The sequence below is a fragment of the Neodiprion pinetum genome, chromosome 7, assembly GCF_021155775.2.
Source record: "Neodiprion pinetum isolate iyNeoPine1 chromosome 7, iyNeoPine1.2, whole genome shotgun sequence".
In the NCBI taxonomy this organism is placed as follows: Eukaryota; Metazoa; Arthropoda; class Insecta; order Hymenoptera; family Diprionidae; genus Neodiprion; species Neodiprion pinetum.
The window spans coordinates 3,239,857-3,265,162 of record NC_060238.1 but is presented as its reverse complement, the minus strand read 5'-3'; the positions used below and the strand labels follow the sequence as shown (position 1 = coordinate 3,265,162).

Genomic DNA, 25,306 nt, shown 5'->3' with positions numbered 1-25,306 from the left:
TAAAATTTTGAAAATCGGATATCCGCGAAAAAAAAGTTTCTATCTCAAGTTTTTCTTTCAATCTTTATTTTAATTTCATATCGAAATACAATTTAATTTCTCAACATGGACAAGAAATTTTGCGTCATTGTGCGACTTGAAATGTACTATTTTTAGGACGTATAGAATGCAACATTTCTAGTCATTCCCTTAGAGTTGCTAAATTTCTCCACAAAAATGGCGCCACTTGCAGCCACTTATAGAATTTTTTATAAATGTGTTGACATTTTCCAACCGATTTACTTTCGTAAATCCGTTACAATATCAACGCCCGTTACATAATTTTCGATGCGTTGCTTTTTTCACAAGTTTGATCGTTTCGTCGAAAATTTGCGGATGGGATCGTGGTTCGTTGGTTGGTCGCTGTTCCTAAAAAAACGCGAAATCATCTAGACGAGGAAGAACCGCAGAGGCTCTGTTTTCCTTCATACCTACGTGGGTATCTATCCACGTTTCTCGCATGGTTTCATGAAAATTTATAAATAGGTATAAGAGCGAAGATCGAGTATAGTTTTGCCCAAGCAGAAAATAGCTATGGCATAACTTGGACACGATATTCAGCTCGTGTCAGAGTCAGTCTCAGAAATCTCAAGACTCAGTTCCCTGCATACGTGCTTATGTATAATATTCTCGATTTCTCGTTTCGTCATAAACTCTTACGACAATGTAGTTACGCGTAGGAGAAACACGATACTCCGAAAACAATGACAAACTTCCACAAATAATATTCATTCCGATGTCGAAATAATATACAATAATCATCAAATGTATACAAAGTAAGAACGATTAACGTATGCGCAACAAAACGTCGTCGTTTCGTTTCTTTCATAGAAATTCTTTATGTTAAATGTACAAATATATTTCACTTGACGCTTCGCTGTCATAAAATATTCAGCAGCTTTTTTTTTTTTTTATTATTTTGGTACTAACGATCTTTTAAACGATCGAGAAGCATAGATAGCGCGATCACCGAAGAAAGGAAACTTATGCCAATAAAATATTGGCGAGTTTCCTTTCTCTGCTTCTTCTTCTTCTTTTTTTTTTTTTTTTGTTAATAAAATACAATTCGAAAGACTCAGATGGATATACCTATAAGCAAGATTCGAAGAAAGTTTTCATGATTGGCTAAATGAATTCAGAAAGGCGATTGGTATCGAATTTTCTCGATTCATGAACCTGCAACCAAAGCGCAAATCAGGGATGAAAGAATTGATATTACACAAAATTGATGAACGCAATGAAAAATTAAGGGTGTAGGCGATGATAAAAAAAAACTAGCCAACTTATTAACAAGGAATAAAAATTCTTTTGCCATACGTAGAGACAATTGTATTACGAAATGTCATATTGTTAGATTGCAAAATCCCGAAACGCGATAAAATCCTCCTCCACCATCCGTAGTGCGGATCAGTGAGATCGAAGAGCGAACACACAGGTGCATGCATACACACATACGTATGTGTATTTCTATATTTGGTGATTGGGAGAATGGCGCTGATGATATAAAAGAATTCGTTACTGCTTTTTGCGGGTATATGCGCGTGTGCGTGTCCCGTTTTGCTTGTCCCGTGTTGATATCGTTCTTCCTCCTTTCCTTTAGTTTTATCAAATAGACGATAACAGGGCGATGGGTGAAATAGAATAAATAATAAAAAAAAAAAAAAAAAAAACGTAGGGAAAAAGCGTGGAACACATTGTAACGTTGTTGAGTCGAACAAGCGATCGTTCGTCATTTGTTTTTATTTTATTTATTTTAATTTTTTTGTTCATTTCTTCTCTTCTCTTCTCTTCCCTCCATACAATCACCGCTGCTATTCTTTTCACCTCGGTTATCTAGGAAACATGTTCCGCATATGCGCGCTGTCCCCCGTTTACATACATCACACGTATGGTATAAGTATAGATAAGATAAGAAGCGTGTTATTTGCGCTTAATTTACAGCGCGAGGCGTAAGAAATGGGATAAATATTGCCATGGCACGATCAGGGATTATACAGGATCCGTCTAGGACGACACATGTGGGTATGCATAAGTAAATAGACACATTGTGTGAAGAGGAATGGATAAACGACGAGATGACGAGAGCGGTGGTGGGCGGGGAAGGGCGGCGAGGAGAGGGTGAGCCGTACCAACCTTCAATACTTGACTCCTACGAAAGCTGAGCTCGTCATCGGCCGTCGCATTGAAATCGTGTTTCGCTATCGCCTCCATGGTGATGATTCACTCTCTTTATCCGAATCTATTTATCCAAGTTGAATCCTGGCAAATCCGTTATATTTGTTATATTTCGCCGAAGAATTTATGCGTGCGATATCAATCGTTCTCCTGCTCCTCCTCCTCGTCCTCGTCCTCCTCCACGTCCTCGTCGTCGTCGTCTTCGTCGTCGTCACGGGTTCTCGGTTAGGTAGGTAATAAACGAACGTCTCTCCCTTGGCACGAACCAGCCTTGAACAACGTCCACCTCGACACAAAGTTCAAACGACCCAATCGAAGAGTAGTTTTTCCTCTTCTTTCCCTTCGTATGTCACACGCAGTGTGACTGGGTATAATAAGCCTATGGGTACCACGTATCGCCGTATGTAATGAGGAAAAAAAAATCACAGCTGCGGATCTACTCCGTGGATGGTGATCGGCCGTTCGTTCGCCTCTCGACGCCCGTCGGTCGCCTTTCGATATATATATATATATATATATATATATATATATATATATATATATATTATCTTTTTTTTTCTTTCACCTCTGATATAGCCTGTTGAGAGAAGAAGAACAACTTAAACTGCACAGTATACAACATACACCACCAGTTGATAATAATCGGACACGTAGATTTTGTGACAGTAACGAAAAACCGCAGCTGGGTTCTTTATTTTGCTTGTTGTTTTTTTATTTTTTATTATTTTTCTTTTCCTTCTCTCGTTCCTTCTCTTTGTACCTCTAAACTTGTTGTGTTGGTGTTGTTAAACTCTTGTTCCTTTTCTTTATCGTTCCTCTTTTGTTTTCGAAACGTTTTACTTATGCACCGAGACGCGTATCTATGTCACGTTCGCGTTTGTATGGTTTAAACAACACACTGAACGATATCTGTTTCCTCTCGATCGAAACACGAGTGCCAGGAGCCAGTAGTAGTATTAGTAGCGGTAGCGAAACGCGATACTAGCAGAAACGGAACCCGTAATCTTTCATTATAATTTCGGTCGGTTGTCTTCTTGCGGCAAGAAAGTTAAATAATAATGTTCGCCGCGTTAATTTCTCCTTATTAATCGGAACGAACTTTTATTGGTAAACCGTTAAAACTGTCATCAGTTCACGACGACCACCGCAATTGCATACTTCGAGGAATTATAACCCATTGCTTTAAGCTTACGCTTATCAGCCGCCGTCGGTCGCCACTGACCGCTGCTGCACCTCCTGCCTTCTCCTGGGGATCCCGGTTAGCGACGGTGCTGCTACCGCGTCGTTTCACGTCGGTACTAAAACAGCCCGACGATATTTTGGGGCCTGGTAATTTTCACCCGATAGTTTATCCCACCTATCGCTTATCAAGTCGTATTCCCATTGACTACCCCAGACGTTTTGCAGGGTTATTGTAATTGCGGCAAATCCGTTCGAGTACATTTCTACGCGGCAACATGAACGCCATTTTTTTTTCTCATTTTACCTCTGGGACTACTTCGCGACCGCGGAATACGCGACATGCGCAGTCGGCAATAACTCGGTTGTACAGCTCGAGGAAAAGCCTGTCGACTGCTGTCGTCATTCGGCAGAGCCAGGCACGTTTCTTTTCATGAAACACGAACAACCGCCTATCCTCTGCGTCGATGCATGTATGTATGTACATACAAACAAATAAACGCGCATGCGTATAGGTTTAGCGAGTGCAAGTTTACATTCGTAGAAATGATGGATGAATTATAATAAAATACGGTGTTAAAAATTAATAGAGAAATATTTGTTCATTTACAATGAATTTTGAACCATAAGATCGATTTGAAATTCGCAACTGTATATTAGTATCGTTGATGCACAGGTAGGTATAGATAGGTGTAATTAGCATATAGGTGTATACGTACACCTTGTTCGAGCTGATTATTCCGGCCAGAGACAATGACGAAAATTTACGCGTTACAACATGTATACACATACGTATATCTATACATGTACGCATATTATGAATTATTCAGTATCCGGATAATAAATTATCGGTTAAACTGTTGACCTGTCGTATTTATTCTTCCTTGCGATATCCTCCATGGCCACGGTGTGAAACCTGCGTGCATATCTCTGGTAACGGTAATTTCCCAAATAAGAGAAAAAGATAAATTTTTGTGCGTGAATCATATGTGGCGGTCACTGATCCATTCCGCCGGAAGGTCGAAAGTATCGGACGTCGCCTGTCTGCCGGCGTAGAACGAAACTCATCGACGAAATTGAACATACCATAATAAGGGACTAATAGGAGTTTGAAAATCGAGTGTGATTGATAGGTTGTACCCAGCTAAAATAACCGATTCGTACCGTTTTGCTTTGAATCGGGATCGTTTCGAGAATTAAAGAAGGACTCATTCTGATAAATGTAATATATTTGTATTGTGTTACGTTGTATTATTACTGCGCAGCTTTATTAACCAATGTATCCGGGAAACGCTACCCACATACGATGCTGCATACGATAGAGAGATGAAAGAGTTTTCACATACTGCCCAACGCATGTCCAACGACTGTACGATGATGAAAAGAGTGAGACAGAATGAGAACTGTGTTTATTTCAAGTGGGATATATAGCTATATATGGTGGACGATGATGGTTGGGTTCAGTTCCTCTACGTGAACTCGGCTAAGTCTATCATTGTCAAGCAACATCGTCCACTGCGCATGCTTGTACATCCCTTAAGGATCCACCAAAGAGGAACGAAAAATAGAAGAAAGAAGCACGACGGCCCTACAGTTCGCACGTAGTTTCTGCCCTTTTCGATGCAGGTCGCTCTCCGGTTATGTATACCTGCGTACAGGTATAATACATGCATGCATGCACGTCTCTTCGAAAAGAAGATGAAAGGTACTTAAATGCGATCCCCGGACAAACGGGCGGCCCCTGCAACGAGAAGAGCGGGATAGAGAAGGGCTGCAAGGAGAGAGAAGAAGACGGGACGAGTCTGAGAAAAACCGCGGGCTTGAGCACGGGAGATGAAGAGATAGAGAGACGCTCGACGACGGGGAAAGTACGGACCGCACAGCGCGAGAAAAACCACAGCTGGAGTCTGATTCTGTCGCCGTCGTGGCTACGGAGAAAATCAACAATGGAGAATCTTTTCATTTCATTAGTTTTGTTCAACACCAAAATAATGATGCGATTGATAACGATAATGTTTGATACTTGACCCTAGTCACTTACACGGGGTCGAGTTGATCCTAGAACCGACTTTAACGTACAATTTTGAAATCAGCGTGCTTGAATCAGGGTTGCTTGTGCAAGTAAAATGAAGGATGAAACAACTTTTCACTCTCAGAGACCCCATCTATGTATTGCGTATCGTTTTACTTTTTTTGCTTCAAGAATTTCTCCCACATCTTCCATGGTTTTTTGCCAAAACTAAGATCGGAATCGATTTCTGAATTGTTAAGTTTTGTCTCAGAATTTTGTTCAACTCATAACTGTGCATAACGTAATGTTGCGCACAGTAAAAACGTTCCAAAGTTGGCTGGGGTTTGAGTAATCCCGTGTAAGTAATGTGGAAGTTTCCATAGGTGTAAGCGACTAGGGTTAATTATACGGAATGATAAGTGGGTCAATATAACAAACATTTCATCTGGTTTACTACGATGACTATGTTAACTATCGCTGAAAATATGGCTTTCAAATTCACGGCCCTATCTCATTTTTGAGAAAGTTGGTATCGGTTGCTTGAGTAGGATTTAAAATTAAAATTTAGTTTAAAAGAATCTAGCTCCGATACATTAATTTTCGACGTTATACTTTCAAGGAATAAATACATACCCCAATATATCGTCATGTATATAACATAAGAATGTACAGACATATAAATCGAGAGAAAGTTTGATAAAATTTTTATTATACAAAGATTGATAACACGTATGTTATAATTTGAGGAACGTATGGTTTAAGCAAAGTGAATTATAGCATTTTGAAATCTACGAAAAACGCGCGTGACGACCAATTTGTCAAATCATATCGTGTTGCGATTGCGATCGCAACGAATACGTGGTGGGAGTTGGACAACAAGAAGGAAGATGTGAAATAAGTAAGAAAAAAAAAATTACATTATACCCTTACCAGACTTGCGTCAGTCGAGCGATTGACGTAATTCGCTGACGCGTGCTGCGGCCAGTATAAGAGAACTCGCGTTCTAGATGCGCGATTCCGAATCGAGTGCCAACCAGCCTTCGATTGATGGTACCTAACTCATTTTCTTCAACTGGATTGTACATTTTTGATGAATTTTGCAATAGTTAGGAAAGTAATCAGGTAATTCTTGGCAATTAACCCAATTGATCGTACCTGCCTCTGCCTCCATCCTCCCAACCTTTTAATTTTTTATCCACCCGCCACGAATCCCAGCGCAATCTATTCCCACGGGCCGCGTTTTGCCGATTAAATATCGATCGAATCGCATCATACCGCGACGTGCGGATATATTTCCCCCACGAGGTATCGCCATCTGGCAATGATATGGTTAAAATAGAACCGATGACATCTCAGTCGGTAAGATCGGAAACCCCGTGTACAATTTTCTGTAATTCAAATTAGCGTGGTTCCTTCGTTGGAAACTGAAGAAAAGATGTAATCGCGTTACCAACGCTCGTCTGTTTTGGCCTTAAACGACATGAACCACGCTTTTCAATTGTGTATGAATAAGAAATTCCCGCCCACAATCCGCCCACGTTCGAATCATTCGTAACAAGTGCGTGTATTAAATACTTAACATACCAACGTCACGCTGCGATAACTGTCATACGAGTTGTTGTTTAACGTGGAATTTTTCGTCAATTCAGCATGTTCGAATTTCAAAAATTCAAGCCGATACAAAAGAAAACGGAAAATTTTCCAACACAATTCTGTATACGGGGTTTAAGCCACGGCTGTTCTTTCTACAGACCGTTCTATGCCTGTGTGCACAAACACGCATGAAGCGCTGCAGCGGTCAGGTTAATCTGGTCTCAAGCCTGGTTTACAACGAACGCAGCGCCTTGTGCGGCCACAGAGCAACGCACACGCGCACAGAGAGGAGGTATTCCTGCGTACGTGAGGTCGGTGTCGAAGTGTGCCGCATGGTTACTGGGCGTTAGCATCTGTTGTAAACCGGACTTAAGGCTGTAAACTGAAACAGCAGTCGTGGCAGAACACCCGGCGGGGCTCTAAACCCTGCACAGCAAGCCAGCAGGCCAAGCAAGCAGGCAAGCCAGCCAGCCAGCAAACCGCCCCGCTTTTTACCAGGGGTAAAATATCCCCATCTGCTCTTGAGCAGCATTTTGGCCCGCGGGGGAATAAGTTCTATGCCTTGTCCCTATATACACAGACCGTTTCGGAGATGAAATTCAATACACACAAGTCCCATATTTCGTGTTCGTCGAATTCGAGGTACGCGGAACTGTATACGCCTGAATTTTTTCCATTAATTTTCATACGAATCGTCAAACCCCCGCTCGGATTCAAAGATCCCCATGTCCATTGATGAGGAAACACGTTAATTTATGCTTACCTCAAACGGTTATAACCATTGCCTTGACTGTATTTTTATTTTATACATGCATATGTATTATATGTACATGCGATTACAGTTATAGGATCGTGACGTTTACATACATCGAATACCTGTAATAACCACCTGTCTCATCGTGACAACTACACAATATTTGTGTTAATGTGTGTATATTCGTGCGTCTATTTATACCGAAGAAGCTTTGTTACGTGGGCGTAGGTGTATAAAATAACGAACCGTATCCCACCGACACGTGATCGAAATCATGTGCATAGGGATTATTTAACGCAATGCGATACATTTTACGTCAGTCCTACTACCGCGTGGTACACGAACACATACACACGCGTGCATTCAAGATTTGTATTTACGTATAAAGATACGCGTTGTCCTAGGTCAAGGTCATCGTCCTCCCACCCGTTACACCGTATACGTACGATAATCCAATTTAGATAACAGTAATATAGAGGCCTTGAAATATAAGTATGTAAATATTAGTGAGTCATTACAAGCTCTACGAGGTGCCACATATACCGCGGCACCGCGTACAATTAACGTACATAGATGTCAATGTGCGGTAGGCCCCGGTAGGGTTCCTCGACCAATGTGTAACTTGGCCCAGTCATCTTCTCGTATTTGTTTATATTATTTTATTTATTTTCTTTATCTGCGACGGAGCGTAGTATAAGTATATACTATATTATCTCCATTGATGCCTGTGCTATTATACTTTCGATTTGGATATGAAATAGTAGTGAAACTGAAGTTTCGTAACGTTAACGTAACGAAACATAATGCGGGAAAGAAAACAAAAAATCATAATTGTTGCTTGATTTTAGAATTACATTCAAAGAGTTGGGTTTGCAATATACTGCGAAGTAACGACTTTTCCCTAAACACGTGTAACGTTACTTATGACTTAATCCTCATAAAAAAGGAAGTAACGTAATACACTTCGTTCGAATTCTATGCCGGAAAAAGGAAACGTGGATATGAATTTTGTACAAGTAAAGAATAATATGCAGCCTTCGTTTTGTCGATTATTATTATCCATTTCTCCGTACAACCGCGTGTAACAAAAATTTTGACACATGGGCGAAAGTCGTTTTACGCTTTTGTTGTTCTGTTCAATCGAACCGGGACTTAATCTTTCAATTCAAAATACGAATGAATGTACCTAGAAAGCTAGTCTCCACGCGAAAAGTCATCTGTCTGCTTAATACGATATACCCAAAGTAGTTTAACATTTCCGTGCATAATCTATAAAAGTTGGTTACGCATTTGTTGGTTACTACCCATATGTATTTTGCATCATATTATGTGTATTGTCATGGGATTTGAACATGGATTGCAAAACAAGCGTGTTAATTCCATTCTCACGCGAATCGCAAATTGCCAAAATGTCAAAACGAAGCTTTACAAACGAGTAACGTAAATCGTTCGACAGGTGTCAACGATCTTACGCGGGGATTTCAATGCGGTACATGTGTGTATATTATGCATAGAACCGGACAACAAGACTACACGTGGCTTGCGCCGTCGTACACACGGTTCGGGAAACGGGTGGCAAAGCTAAACATGTGTTTGTGTGGGAGTATATATATATATGTGGGTATATGTACCATATCCATACATATATCGTTCGGCGTCTCTCGTCTTCCGTCCCAGTTTTACATGTGTTATACACACAATGGCACGTACCGAATCGAGTCGTATGTGCACGCATGCATGCATATGCGTAAGGCACGTGGTATCGTACATACCTACACACCGAGATGTATGTATCTACTCCACTTTCATTCATTCATTCATTCGTTCGTCTCTAGAAATAAATCCCCTGATTCATAATCAGTACCCTCTCTACTATACCGATATGCGGGTGTGCGGGGCTTACTCAGACGTATAGTGTAGTGTAGTTTCAACGGTCCTAGTCGTAGTAGTAGTAGTGGTCGTGTGCATGATCGGATATATTAGTATAGGTATGTATAATACGTCAGAATGTATATTATAGAGTATTAGATGCCCTGCAGTAGAGACGCACCGCGGTTTATTTACAATCCATTGACGACCACGGCGATCGTTTACACGCCGGTAACTCGGAATTATACTTACAGTTTATTATTAAGTCGTGCAGCAGTCTTCTCCGCGCGTTATTCATGTTCGTCGGGAAATACCTAAAATACTTGTATGCGATAGACACATGTTGCACATGACACCGAATTTGTGGAGAAGCGTGTATAAAGTACAATCAACGGAATGACAAAGCAGGCTTGTTTGATTTCACTCAATTATTTGTTTATACATAGATTTGCTTTGTACCTGTCTCCGTTTTTTTTTTTTTTTTTTGAGAGCACTTACTGTACCGTTAACAGTGCAGATACTGAAGTTTAGTGTGAAAATTATTTAACACTATCGATAGATATATGTATATACACGTCTAGATGTTAAAATATATTTATAATGTCTGCTGCAACACACACACACACACACACACACACTCAAATTTGTAATTCCTGCTGCATAAACTGAGCAAGGGGATATTAGCGAGAGTATTTTGAGCGGCCGTAATTCCCTTTGCCAAATAGGTTATTTGGCCGAACGGCATAAACCAGATACCTACCTACCTACCTACCTACCTACCTACCTACCGACCTTATCTATAGGTGTGCATGTCCTGACTAGAGGTACATCGTACCCAGACGTGACGTTTTAACGTCATATTTACTTACGCACGTGTCTCGCATAACGGTCGTGTGGTATACTACCAAGTTTAAAAGTTGCACGTACGTATAACATCTAAAAATACTGTACAATGTAGTACCCTGGTGAAAATTTCCGCTACTACGAATTTTTACAGTAATTGAAAGCATATGATACCATATCGTAGAAAATTTTTTTCAATATCCATAATTTTTCGTAAAGAATTGTCAAATTTTTGTTAAAAATTGCAGTATCTTGCAGATTTATTTATTTATTTTTTTTTTTACTGAAAGTAGAAAAATTTTCATGTCAATCTACAAGTTTTTTATGAAAAACTATACATGCATATTTACAATATTTTTTACGGCATGGGCATTGAAAAGTCCACTTTTTGTGGCAGTTTTCGTTCCGTAAAATGACGCTTTATACGGCAGCGAACAAGGTTGCGGAATAAAGTCTTTATTCCGCAGTTTTCATGCGCAGTTCGAAGTGCGCATCCCAAACTGCCGAATAAAGTAGCTTCGTCGAACAGATGGGGCGACGTAATCGCTTCGTTTTGCTTTTCAATGCCCATACCGTAAAAAATATTGTATGTGGCATGCCCGTAAACCGTTTTTCGGCTCGGATAATTTCAGTACTCGCTTCCGGCTCGCCTTCAGCTCGTCCTGAAATCTTTATCCTTGCCAAAAAAAACAGGCGGTTTACGGGCATGCCACATAAATAGCTATTGTACAGTCTCCCAATTTTCGGAAAAATTGGTAGAAATTCGTGGAAATCATTTTCACCAGGGCACATAATATCGGACGAGAAGCTTCGCCTGCATACTTGAACGTCACCGATAGACGTAGCGAGATCATCGAAATAATTGATCGCCCTTATTGCTTATGATGCGAGCGTATATAATAAATATCTCGGCACTCTCACGTTCACGGTCATAGTTATAAACGCCTATAGAGAGTTTCGTTCGTAATACGCATAGCCCTATGCCAGAAACGGACGCACAAACGGAGAAACTTTCCTCCTCGGTTTTACCGTACGATACGGTGCCATAGAATATACCTTCTAGGACACAGCGTCATACCTGCACAGCTGTACACCTAATCGTAAACCGTACCTAGGCGGAAAGATACCTGTGTACAGAGGCATGCAAACTGCAAGGATAATGGTTAATGGTTAACGGTACACGTGACAGAGGGTAGGTAGGAAATCGGTAGGAATACCGACGACAACCCAGCTGCGCGATATTACTATGTGTAGAAAATAAGAAGCGAATACCAGGCCGAAGGATGAACACGAACGTTGACGTTCCGACGTGTTGGAAAAATAGACTAGTCAAAAAATTCCTTCTTGTTTATAAGATATCCGTACATTTATATTCAATTTTCAAAAATTCTCTACCGGTACTGAGTCGCCGTGCGATATTCCCTCCAGTCCGTAAATATATATACCCTATGTATGCGTATATACGTATAAAAAAATAAATCAATGATTATGCCAACGAACGAAACGAAATGAACACGTTGCTTTTTGTGTTAAATGCGCGCAGGTACAACAGCGAGTGACGATGTAGTTTTATAATTTCGAATGAGCGAGCGATATAATTCTCGGCAAGGCTCTATGCCTGTGCCTACGTGTATGCACGGTGTGCAAAGCGACATAGATGCACGTACACGGTCCGTTAGTCGTTGTGCTACCTACATAAGAGCGAAGAAACGGTGCAGTCGCTGGCAGGCGGCTTATGGCCGGGACAGTCGCGACATCGGGACGGGACGGGCGACGCTGACGTAGGTAGAGAGGACGCGGTATAAACGCGCACATACACAACGACGTCGATGGCGTCGAATGGGGGGGGGAGAGAGAGGTAGTGGTAGTGGTGATGAAGATGGTGGTGGTGGTGGTGGTGGTGGTGGTGGTGGTAGTTATGGTAGCGATGGTGATGGCGGTAGTGGTGGTGGTGAGTGGGGACTGGAGGGGCGGTGAGGAGGGAGAGAGGTTGAAAGAGGGGCGTGGAAGGGATGATGGCGTTCACACAAAGGCACACGCTCTCCTCTACTCGACTCTCCCTGGCTCACCGACGAAACACTTCGTTGGGCTGTGCACAGAGGGCGGCGTGTTCGAAGCCATATACACAACTACAAACGAGGATGGCTGGGGGGTGACGAGAGGAGGGGTGAGCGAGGGAGAGAGACAGAGAGCGTGTTCTGTGTAGAGTGTCGGCTTCGCTGCGCTGGCTGTTCCCTCGCCTAGCATCGATCTCCGCTCCGCCGCGGCGTTTGTGTAATTTCCGAATCGAGTTTCAGCGCGCCAGTCGCTTCAGAGAAAGAGTGAGTGAGTCCTGCCACCGAACAGTTGAAAAGCCCGTCGTCCGTCCGCTCTCTACGCGCCGAGAGAGTAAGCTAAGCAATATCTATTCACGAGTGAACCGTGAGCAGGTAGTAGAGACAGACGTTGGTGTGCGAACACGGAGCGGATAGTTCATGTTTCGCGTATTCGAAACCGGCTGTAGCATTTTGCAAAAAGTTTCTTAAAAAGCTCTGGGTTTATAAAATCGTGACGTGAGAAATTTCACTTATAGTCTCTCTCGTTCGTTGCGGTGTAGAGAGCGCGAAAGAGATAGATAGATAAATTGATAGAGGTAGAGAGAAAGAGAGAAGGAGAAAAAGACCGACGGCAGCGGAGAGTGGTGTGCTTGTGCGGTGGGCATCGGTGAGCGCTCGTGTTGGTCGACCGTGAGAGGCGAGTCGTGTCGGTCGCCCGGTCGCTAGTCGCTAAGGGGGGAAAGGCAGCAGCGGCAGCAGGCAGAGAAGCAGCAGCGAGCAGCTAGGCTAGCTGGGTGAGCGGCGGCAGTCAGGCGAGCAGAGCAGTCGAAGTTGGAGAAGAAGGGAATTATTGAAAAGGGAAGCGGCTCGGCTCGACTCGACTCGACTCGACTCGCGAAGCTCTAGTATTAACGTCGAGTAGTGCTGCCCTCAGTCGGCAAAGAGACGTATACCGACCGACAGTTTTCATCACAATGGCTTCCGTGAAAGACACGGCGACTTTCTTCGCCGAAGGTACGGCGAGCCAATTTGAACACGTTATCAAGCTATATCCTCAGGCGCTGAGGCTAAAGGCGGACTTGAAGACCAAGAAACCCGAGGAACTTATCAAGCTGGATAACTGGTGAGTCGATACTACTTCTCTACGTCTTTTCACACATCGTGGAGGATTAGTTTTTTGTCAAGGGGGCAACCCAATCCGGACAATGAACTCGAAGCGCGCTTGATGATCGCACGTAGCGCACTGCTGCCGCTGCTCTCTGCTCCTCTTCTTAATCGCCTCCTCTTACTCTCTCTCTCTCTCCCTCTATCTTCCTCCTTCTCTCTCCGTCTCGCTCACTCCGTGTTCCCTATTTCATCCCATTGCTCTCCGGCATGATCGACGATTGTGTATCATGCACACGCGGAGAGCAGAGAGCGCGTCGCTGTGTGAGCGCGCCGATTCGATACAACCATACGTATATCTTTTTCTCTCTCCCTCCCCCCCCCCACTCGAATGTCCCGCTCATTAAAATACCGACAAACCTTCGCGTCACGTGGGACACCCGCCGATGACAAGTGCTTCGATACATTTGCACCAATTTTTCTCACTTTTTCCTTATCTTTTCTCGCTTCTCAACCCCTTTTCACGCCCTTCTACATCCGACTCTTCGTCGTACATTTCAAATCTCTCTGTCGCTCTTTCTCTCGTTCCTCGCATCAGCGCCTGTGTGTACGTGTAGAACGTTTCAGCTTGTCGGCCAGTGATGTCACGATCATTCCTGCAAGTCGGCAAAGCAAGCGACTGGCCTGCCTGGCCTCCGAGCTATCCGCATCATGTCTGCCTTCTCCCCACATCAACCGCGACCGTAGTTTGAAAAATTTTTCTCCGTGCCGTTTTTTTCCCTCCCTCGTTCTCGTCAATTCACTCCCCTTCCCTTAATTCTTCGTCGCTTAACTTTATTTTCTCCTCATTTCAATTCACTCCTATCCCATCGAACTTATTTTGCATTTTTTTAATTTTGTTGAGAAAATAAAGAATAAAAAAAATAAAAATATCAACGCATGTAGTACTATGCACACAAGGATCCCTGATAATAACACGAACACGAAATTAAGGAGAAAACCATCATCGGTGTTAGAAAAATATTATACGTACGTGTCTACACATGTGCATACATAGATAGACTGAGTGTGCTGCTTGGCATCTTCGCCACGTTGAGCTATCTAGATATGCACGTACGTATATACATACCTACCGGTAAACAATATCACGAGGAGGCTCTCTAGAAGCTGTGTTCGCTTTATTTTCAAGGCTGTGTGCACAGCGCTTTGATGCCGCCTCTGTGTGTGCGCGCGTGTTTTTCCCTTCTCTCTTGCGGCAGCGGCAGCGGCAAGTGTGCCGCTGGCCGAGCCTCTCAAAATGGAGACGTACAAAGAGAGACGGCGATAGGGTGCGAAATGGGGGGAAAAATAAGGATAGAAAAAGTCCGAGAGAGAGAGAGAGACATAACGGACTCGTTCGCGCTACCACGCTAAATTTATAATAATATGCGCGATAAGAGGGGAGGCGGGAAAAGAAAATAAATAGTAAAATTTATCCTTGTAATTATTATTCTTCGCGATCATTCATTCATCATTCGTTCATTCGTTCATTCATTCATTCATTCGAACGGTTCGAATCGAAAACCTTCGAAGCTTTCCCTCTATTTTCCATTATGTCTTCGTATTGTAACGGAGTTCGAAAAGCGGGGAAAATGTTTCCAATTAATGACTGAGAACTTTCTTGTGAAATTAACCCGCGGCGGATCGCTAGACTGACAACGTGGTGCCTGATGATGTACAGTACATTCGATGTCAATTCGGCAAAATCCTGCAATACGGCATATTATGATGATTATTATCAGGAAATACTGACTTCTGTAGTCGTTAAACTTGCAACTATTCTATTTGTTTTTTTTTATACAGCATCGTTATTCAAATTCGTTATATTTCTTTTGTTTTCATTGTGAAACATTATATGTTGTCTATAGCATCTCAAAGTTGGAGGTTTTTTTTTTCATCACTCGTATCTATGAATAATCAAAAAATTTAAATAATGGAGAGAAAGGGAGAAAGAGAGAGACTTGGAAAAGGAGATGGTTATTTTTTTGAATTTTTTACACAATGACTCGACAATACATATTATTTTTAATTTTTTTAAGTAAGATATTTATGACTTGGGATTGGAACTGAAAGAAACTAACGAAAGAGGGGAAAAAATCAGTACAGAGTATTTCTCGAACATATTTTAGAGTCAATAATCCGATCTGAGTATGCGACTAATTGTAAGCCTTCAACACTAGAATTATTCTTGTAATTTCAAATAATGTGAAGAACAATTATTTCCTGTTTCCAACACATGCATTCACTTTGTAGAATACTTTGTGTGTAAAGTCACAGACAAATGAAGGATCAATCACAACGATGAGAATAATTATTTAGCTTAGAGATGTAAAATTCCTATATATCGATCCATACCTAGAAACAAGTCCATCTTCCAACTCGAATAGAGTAAAAAGAAACTGTGGAGAAGAGAAGTTGATAACCCGCAGATCATAAAACCATTCCTAACATATTATGCGCATGTGCGGTCAGATGCTGTTGGATCGTTTCTTCACAGCATTAATTAAGCCGACAATGAATTGTGAATTGTAAATTCTAGAAAACGCGCGTCTCGTTCTGCGTGTCACTGTTTGCCTGTGAAATTTTTCAACTACTTTAGATTAAATAAATTTTACACTCAGGACTCAACTGCATATAGCTTAAATAATTGTTTATATTGAATTACAATTGCCTCTGATTTGAGAAATTTTTGACGAGATTGTTTTCATATTAACTTGAAAGAAAAATGATGAAAAAACGTTCTTAGTTGAAGCTAAGATAAGTCCATCAAGAAAGAATGAAAGGAAAAATTGTATTTCGTGTTAGAAAATGCAATGAAAATGTAGGAATGAAGGCTGTTTATTAATCCACAAACACACAGACTGTGCATAACTTGAGAGTTGAACATACTTTTCATAGGTACCAAAATGAACTGCCTAAGAAAATCAAATCGAGAGGAAAGGACGCTCATCTTATTCACGAAGAGCTGGTACAGACAATGAAATGGAAACAAACGGTAAGAGTTTATAATCATCATTGTTATACCAAAAGTTGTTGTCTCGATAAACCAAAGGGGCAATGAAAACAGAACGACCGTGTTTATAATTTGTCGCCGAGTAATTAACAGTTGCTGTTAAATTCGTATGATCCAGAATTGGGATTAAATAAACATTGGGCCAATGATCTGGAAGGGGTGTGGAAAATGGAAATACTGTATTTTCTCGGTTATCGTTTTACTAGTTTACTAAACCTTTAATGAATGAGAATTAACAAAACTCTGTTGTTTTTCGTCACAGCGTGGCAAATTTTATCCCCAACTTTCGTACCTGGTCAAGGTGAATACACCCAGAGCTGTTATGGCTGAGACAAAAAAAGCCTTTAAGAAACTGCCAAACCTGGAACAGGCTATCACTGCCCTATCAAATTTAAAAGGGGTCGGCACTACCATGGCCTCCGCCCTACTCGCTGCTGCTTCACCGGAAAATGCTCCATTCATGGCCGACGAATGCCTCATGGCTATTCCAGAAATCGAAGGCATCGACTACACTACCAAGGAGTACCTGAACTTTGTCCAGCACATTCAGACCACAGTTGAAAGGCTCAACAAACAAAGTACGTACACATTCTAATTAATTCTTCACCATGTTCCAAATTACGAATTGGTGATTCGATTGATTTCAAACTCGGTTAACCGCAAGCTGATAAAAGTTGCGGAGGAATTGGTATCGTGATGTTCGATTCGTGATTTTCTGAAATTTTTGTCACGAGTAGTTTTTTTTCCCTTTTCTTTAATTTTTTCATTCGTAAGGTGAACTGTGACTGTTTCTGTTATCAAGTTAAAAATTCACTGAACTTTGGAAATCACATTCTGATTAATGCACGAGAGTAGAGAAATTATCGATCCGCAAAACCTTACATTCTTTCTCCTTGTTTGAAATTTTAGTATCAAATGGTAAATCGTGGAGCCCGCACAGAGTTGAACTCGCGCTATGGACGCACTACGTAGCCTCAGAATTGCAGCCAGAATTGTTGGACGGAATACCAGGTACAACCGAGAACGGTAACTCGCATCCGACAAACGGAGAGACAACAGAACCATCTGACGACAGTAACCAAGAGGAGGAAGTAGTGGCTGGAGGAGTGGTTGCGGTATCGAATGGTAACAAGGATCCGATAGATCCAGCAGCGATTGATGAAAATAGTACAACGTCGTTCACCGAGGATTCGCTGGACAAGCCAGCCACCCTGACAGCGACTATAGCAGCAGCGGAGGCGGCGACAATGACGGCAACAACGACAACAACGACGGTTACAAAGGAGACTGAAATGGAGACAGAGTCGGACGCGACGACCACGACGACAAAAACAACAACAACAACAACGACAACGACAACGGTAACGCCAAGCGAAGACACAAACGACTCTGTCGCAACAAACGACGACAGCAACAATCGGCCGACGGACAGCGAGGACACAGAGGACTCTCAGGATAATACCCAAGAGCCGCCGTCTAAAAAAAGCAAGAAGTGACCCCCTACTAATAGCCAATCACCATCACAATCCACGATGATAACTACAACTACCATTAGTCGCAACATTGTATCGGGAAGTAACTATGCACTGATAGTGGCAAGGCGATACTAAGCTCTGACGCTCCACCCCCCATCTCCCCACTGCCCCTTGCCCTTCTTTCTTCGCTCTACCCCTTGATTCAAAGTCACGGTCAACCGTCGCACCACCAACAGCCACCGTTGCAACTCCGTACCCTTCCCCCCCCATTTTAGGGGGTATCATTATTATTATTATTATTATTAATATTATTATTATTGTCATTATTATTATTAATAATTCTTTTCTTAATTCGAGATGGAGAAAAATATAGAAAACGACAAAAAAAAATATATATATATATAAGTACAAAAAAAAACTATTAAAAAAAAAAAAAAAAAAACGAGGAAAATGACAAGACTCATTTTAAACATACTGCAACCTATTCCAAGTTATTAAGTTGAATGTAAACAGGATAAAAAAAAAAAAAATGTACCACAGGATTTCTTTTCTTCCTTTCCCCCCCCCCCCCCTTACCACAGATTAAAAAAAAAATTAAAAAATTGTTTTGTTTTTTTTTCTCAAAAAAAAAAAAAAACCACTATTATTACTATTTTCTTTCGATTTTTACTCTCATATCTCGTTTCTCTTCTCCGTGAGATATATTCTCTTGGTGAATATTTTACGCCCGGAAATGTAATTACAGTAGAACAAGAAGAAAAAATAAAAAAAAACACATCGAGCACACTCGCGAATAGGAATTCAATTCGACAAACTTCTCTTTACAGTTGTATTATTATCATTATGATTCATATTGTTCTTAATATTTTTTTTTGCACAACTTGTTACGTTGATGCTCATAGTTCAGTTCGGTTCGGTTCAGTTCTGTGGTATATTGAAGTATGATTGAAGGGAACGATGAATTATATTTTTACTTTCTCAATTTACTTACACAGTAATAGCAATTATACACAAACTGAAGGAAGAAAAAATAAAAATAGCTTACCGCGAATTAACCGCGAGAATTTTGGCAGAAGTGAGAAGAGAAGAGAAGAGAACAGAAAAGAAAGGAGGTAGTAGTAAATCCATGTGAAAAAAAAAAGAGAAGACGAAAACAGAAACAAAGATTTTTAACTTTGTAACTTAATTAGTTAAAAATTAGGTCTAATTCTACTTACATAAATAAGTATATAATATTATAATATAAATGAGGCGAGCGTAGCGTGGTTTAATTTATAGATAACTGATGAAATGACTTGTTATTATTATTATTGTTATTATTTCTTTTCGAATTCCTTTTTTTCCCTTCCTTTGACATCGTCCAGTGGTCAATTATACATACTTATACAATCAATTAATTAATATAATGATAAATCCACTGCGACGGGTTTTATTTTTTTGATCTTTCATTCGTTCAATCGCTGATTCGTTCGTTCATTCTCCTTTTCTTTCTTTCATATATATCTCTTATGTGTGGTCACGTATGTGTATGAATATTTGAAAAAAAAAAATATATATATATATATATATATATATAATAAATATATATATCGGTTTATATATATATATATATATATATATATTTTTTTTCATATATATGTATGTATGAAATTGGAAATAACGGACGAAGAATAATGATTAATCAACCGCACGCATTTGACACACGCACACACACACACACACACACACTCAAAAATACACGCGTTCGTAAATTTTAGTTTTTAAGGGGGGAAAAAAAGAAGGGAGAAAGTGAATTAATAAATAAAAATCTGTCTGAAATGAAAACCAGTTACATTCTATAATATATAAATATGGACGACCCGAGGTGTAAATTTTATTCAATAACCGAACGGCGGAGAAGGCTGCAGATATTTTGGAGCAAAAATTGTGTTTCGTGGCGTTTTTGTTTATTGTTTTTCTCTTTACTGCAATATTCCACGTTTAAAAATATTACTCAAACGAAATTGTTTGCTTTCTTTCTCTTCAGCATTGCTTTTCTCTCGTTATCTTCACTTTTGAATTTCATGAATTTTCACACGATTTTCGCTTTTTTATTTTTATTCCAAGGCTGTAATAATAATGGTAATAATAACAATAATAATAATAATAATAATAATAATAACAATAATGAATATTATATAATTTTCAAATGTATGTATATTATTACTTATTAGACGAGAAGAATGGAAAAATTAAGACAAACGAAAAAGAAAATGTAAACAATATCTCAACCGAATTACAATTGGTGTTGAGTAGTGGAAAAAAAAATAAAAAAAAATAAAAAATGAAAAAAACAGTTCATTTGCGAAAGAAAATAAATGGATACATTTAGAAAAATTATCGCATCTTTTTCTGTGATTTTAATTTAAATTAACAAAAAAATGGTACATGTGAAAATATATTGACTCATGTCGGTGTCCCTTTTACATTATTTCACGGTATACTTGTTTATTTCACAAGCATCGGTTGAAAAAAGAGAATGAAAAATAAAAAAGGAAACAATTCTCTTTCAACTGAATTTCAGATGTCTTAGCATCAAGGCAAAAATGTATTGTTGGGGGGGAAAGAGACTGAAATATTGAAAATGAAGAAGATATGGTTTCATAGTTCCCGTCTAAATGAATAATGAAATTATAATTAATACTGATACGTACATATTAATACATACATAGATACCCTGGGTACATAAAAACAATAATGTAATTGGAAATGAAATATTCAAAATCCAAAACCACAGCAAATAGTCTGATGCGGTACGCCAATAGTATACAAGCGATATGTATATGTATATAATGTATATATATACATATATATATGTATGTATATAAAGCATATATATATATACACACACTCACTTATTATAACCTTTATAAATATAATGTAATGATAATAGTAATAATAATAATGATGGTGATGATGATGATGATGGCGATGATAATAATAATAATAGTAATACTGAATCATTACCATAATTTATATACGTACCTATAAACAAAAGAATTAAACAAACGAAAAATGTCGCGAAGGAAGAAAAAAAATTATACAAAACGGAAACATTGGAAAGAGGAAGAGAAAAAACAAATAGGTTTGAAAATAGAAGAAAAAAAAAAACAACAAATCGAATACGCGCGGAGGAGTAAAAACCAAATAGACACAACAAACACATAATATACAATATAGAATTTTTGTAAGTAAATGAAATGTTTTTTTTTTTTTTTACGTTGCTTTTAAATTCTTTTTTTTTTTTTTTTATTTTCTGTTGAAAAACTGACTACTAATATGCCTGCTTGTTTGAAATGAAAGAATAATAGAAATATCGGTAGTGAATCTTTTTATAAATAATTGGCTCGAGACAGGAAAATCGTATACGTCGCATTGATCACGGCAGGAATCTTGCGAATGAATTCAATATACATTCATCCACGTCTGATATATATGTACATATATATATGAATATATATGTATATATATATATATATATAGATGTACGAGGTTAATTGTATATGTACAGGGATTTAACTAGTATTTTTGCACAATTATAATAATAGTTTAATGGTTGGTAATGAGAATAAATAAATGAATGAAAGAAAGAAAGAAAACCTATTACACAAAATAATGAATTAAGAAAGATTAAGGATCAAGTGGTATTAGCCGCATGGCTGATTTCATTGACGTCGCAAATCTGAACGAATTGACGGAAAAAAGAAGAAGAAATAGTGAAAAAGCAGAACAACTTGTAATTTAAATTTTACGACAAACATAATATATATATATATATATAAATATATAATACATATATAGATATGAAATAATCTGTTATACGGCTGTATAACGACCGATCACAATATTCTGTTGAAATTATCATAATTTATTTCTTTTTTTGGTTTGTTTTGCAATATATATATGTATATATATATATATTTTTTTTTTCTCTCTTTTTATTATACATTTCTCTCCTTTTTCACTGCGTCTACGATAGTATTATGTAATATCCCTATCATGCAACACGTTGTTACGCGTATAGAAATTTATAAAACCCAATGACAATGCTGATGATGACGATAATAACAACAACAACAATAATAATAATGATGATAATACACAAAACAGAAATTTTCACGTTTTACTATTATTATTATTATTATTATTATTATTATTATTATTATTATTTTTAAAGTTCTCTCCACAATAATATTGCGTCTATAATTATTTATCTGGCGTCTTACCTCCTTGTTCCTATATAAATTTTACGAAATTTATGCGATTGCATAAATCAGTTTGAACGGCGTCATATTCAATTAAACAACCTCGTGTTTGATTAAAGAAAAAATCTTACTATCTTGGCGCAGAATCCGCCTCGATATAGTTTGAAAACTAATTGAGATGCAACAATGAGCTGTAGTTTTTTCTGTGCAATGGTCACAAAATTTTGTTTAGTAATTTTTCACTTCCTAACGTACAAAAGTTTTTTTTTTTTTTTTTTTTTTTCATTTCTATTCCTTCCTTACAAATACTCGGTACTGTAAGAATTTTTTTCCCCTTTATAAATACTGTAAAGAAAAATCGCAACCGATATAAAATATTCCCCCCCCCCCCCCCCTTTTTTTTTTGTTGTTTTTATTCTTTTAATCCGCATAAGGTAATTAATTATTCCAATGATAATTTATCAGACATATGTATTGTAACTAACATTCCAGGAATACGAATTTCCCTATTAGTTCTTTTTTTTTTTCATGTCTTCTATATAATTTAAACTTGACGCGATTGAACCGACGAATGTATAATTAATACAAAAAAGAAAAACGATAAACGAAAAAGAAACTTGAGGCAGAAAAAGCAGGAAGATAATTATGCAAATTTCGAGGGCTAAAACTTATTCTATTTAACAATTATTATGCATTATATGAATATTAATTATTATCATGCACTGTGAGATATCGTTGCGTTGCTTGAATCTCGCGTTTCGCTCCTTATATCACTTATAATAACATCCCTCGAAAAGTTTGTACGATGATTGATAATAATATCCGTAATAAAAACTATAATAATTATAATAATTTATTGTCAAAATCCAATTGAAGAAAGAATAATTGTATTGAAAATTGAATATAAATGAGAGAAACGATGTACAATAGTCCTGATAATACTAATGAATGTAATAATAATAATCATGAGAATAAAAACACTGAATTTCAAAAAAAAAAAAAAAAAACAATTGAACAAAGGTGCATTATCTATCTTGGAAATAAAATAAATAAATAAACAAATGTAAAATAGCTAGCTGTAACATTTTCGATTTCTTACAATTCAGGTAAATGCTCGATATTATTCATCGTCAAGTTGTTCATCATTAATTTAATTGAACGCACGGTCATTTACAAACAGTGAATTAAACATCAATATTACGATAAGTGATAATTTCTCAGATTGCATCGATTTTCGGTAAGATGATTAAATTAGACTTTTACTTTCTTTTTTTCCACACGATTCCAAGTACACGTCTATAACTATAAGTACAATATGAATGATTAAATATTTTCCACCATCAGATGTCGTCCGATGAGTTTTTTTCACCAATTTAATTTCTTTTTGCCGTTCTGTTTTATTCCTGCATTTTTTATTTTTATTTTTTTTTATTTTCACTTTCGTCCTCAACGGTCATAACGAACGCGTTATTTTCAATTACACGATACGTACGTGAGACGTCGGAATTCCTGCAGCTACAGTATACAGAAAATGTATATGATGATACGACTATACATACGTATAAAATATTGTATACAATTTGTACAATAAATTCGCGAAAAATTAATGATGATAATAATAATAATAACAACAACAACAACATTATGAATTTTAACAAGCAAACTAGTTCGTTCATCTTTGCAAAGAATTCGTTACACTTTAATAATTAACTATTATATATGTATTGTAATAAATACATATACACCATATATTAATAGGTAATATACCTGTATAACGAATATTATACTAATATTGTACACGTATGATACAATACATGAATAATTATGCCATAAAAAATGCGGGGGGGAAATTAACAACAAAAATTGAATAAAATAAAACTAAATAAGGTATATATATATATAAAATATATACTTGTAGCGTTAATAACTGACACAAACCTGTACAAAATATATTATATACTGGGTTTTGAAAGAGATTGAATTCCTCTATTTCTCATCGTACTATCGTTTCACTTACGATACCCTCGATTTTTCACTCGCGAATATGTACAAGTTATCGTCGATATTTTTTGCTTTATAATCGAGTATGATCAAGATGATTATTATTATTGTTATTACTATCATCATGCGTACGATAATTAACAACGCGTCCTTAATAATTATATCACACCCTAGATACGTACATGCGCATATGTAAATTTATGCACTGTGTAATAATAATAATAATAATAATAATAATAATAATAATAATAATAATAAATAAAATAATACAAAAATCTATGTTTCACGAGACAAATTATTACTACTACACATATACACAATACATATTAGTACCTATGCATACAGATATACATACTTGTTGTGTATATATATATATATATATATATATTATATATATTATTATATATATATACACACTCGTATCTCCGTTGCCTTTAACCGATTGAAATAAGCGAACCAATAGGTGAATTATTGAAAATATGTACGCCGTAGATTATATATATATACATACACATTGTATAGATGTATAAATTTACATAAATATTATGTTGAATTTTATGCAACTTGAATTTCACGATAACTTCTTGTATACTTTTTTTTGTTTTCTTCATTCTTTCTTTTCAGCCACTAAACGCACCTGTTTGAAAATTATATTTATTGGTATTCTTAATACTATTATTGCTGTTGTTATTATTATTATTATTATTATTATTGTTGTTGTTGTTGTTGTTGTCATCATCTTGAGTGAAAATAAATAAAATAATTCGATAAAAATATATATATATTATATAGCGTTGACGATTATTGTATAATAATAGTAGAGACGTATAATAATGCTTACTAATTGGAAAACCACGGAAATACAAACGTAACGTAAATAAAACTCCATTATATATTATGTGGATTGAGTGTTGTATGATGATATCTTACG

At 37.8% G+C, this 25,306-nt stretch overlaps 2 protein-coding genes and 1 long non-coding RNA gene across 5 annotated transcripts in view; 2 read left to right on the top strand and 1 right to left on the bottom strand.

Moving 5' to 3' along the window:
- The window catches only part of drk (growth factor receptor-bound protein 2 drk), a 37,659-nt gene that overhangs the window by 7,267 nt on the left and 5,086 nt on the right, over positions 1-25,306 (bottom strand). For 2 of the 3 annotated variants that reach the window (XM_046634863.2, XM_046634862.2), the window contains exon 1: positions 2,173-2,735. The exons of the other annotated variant lie outside the window; for it this stretch is intronic. In XM_046634863.2, coding sequence (XP_046490819.1) covers positions 2,173-2,250 — 78 coding nt within the window. In that variant the 5' untranslated portion in view covers positions 2,251-2,735. Of the gene's footprint in view, positions 1-2,172; positions 2,736-25,306 lie in introns of those variants that run through there. 3 annotated transcript variants of the gene reach the window in all.
- On the top strand, positions 2,751-4,255 carry LOC124223136 (uncharacterized). Its single transcript, XR_006884207.1, has 2 exons — positions 2,751-3,543; positions 3,622-4,255. It is a non-coding gene; the product is annotated as an uncharacterized lncRNA (long non-coding RNA).
- On the top strand, positions 12,455-23,443 carry Amun (protein amun). Its single transcript, XM_046634857.2, has 4 exons — positions 12,455-13,622; positions 16,541-16,637; positions 16,918-17,233; positions 17,565-23,443. Exons 1-4 carry the CDS (start codon positions 13,474-13,476, stop codon positions 18,149-18,151), a joined length of 1,149 nt encoding a protein of 382 aa, XP_046490813.1. The 5' UTR covers positions 12,455-13,473; the 3' UTR covers positions 18,152-23,443.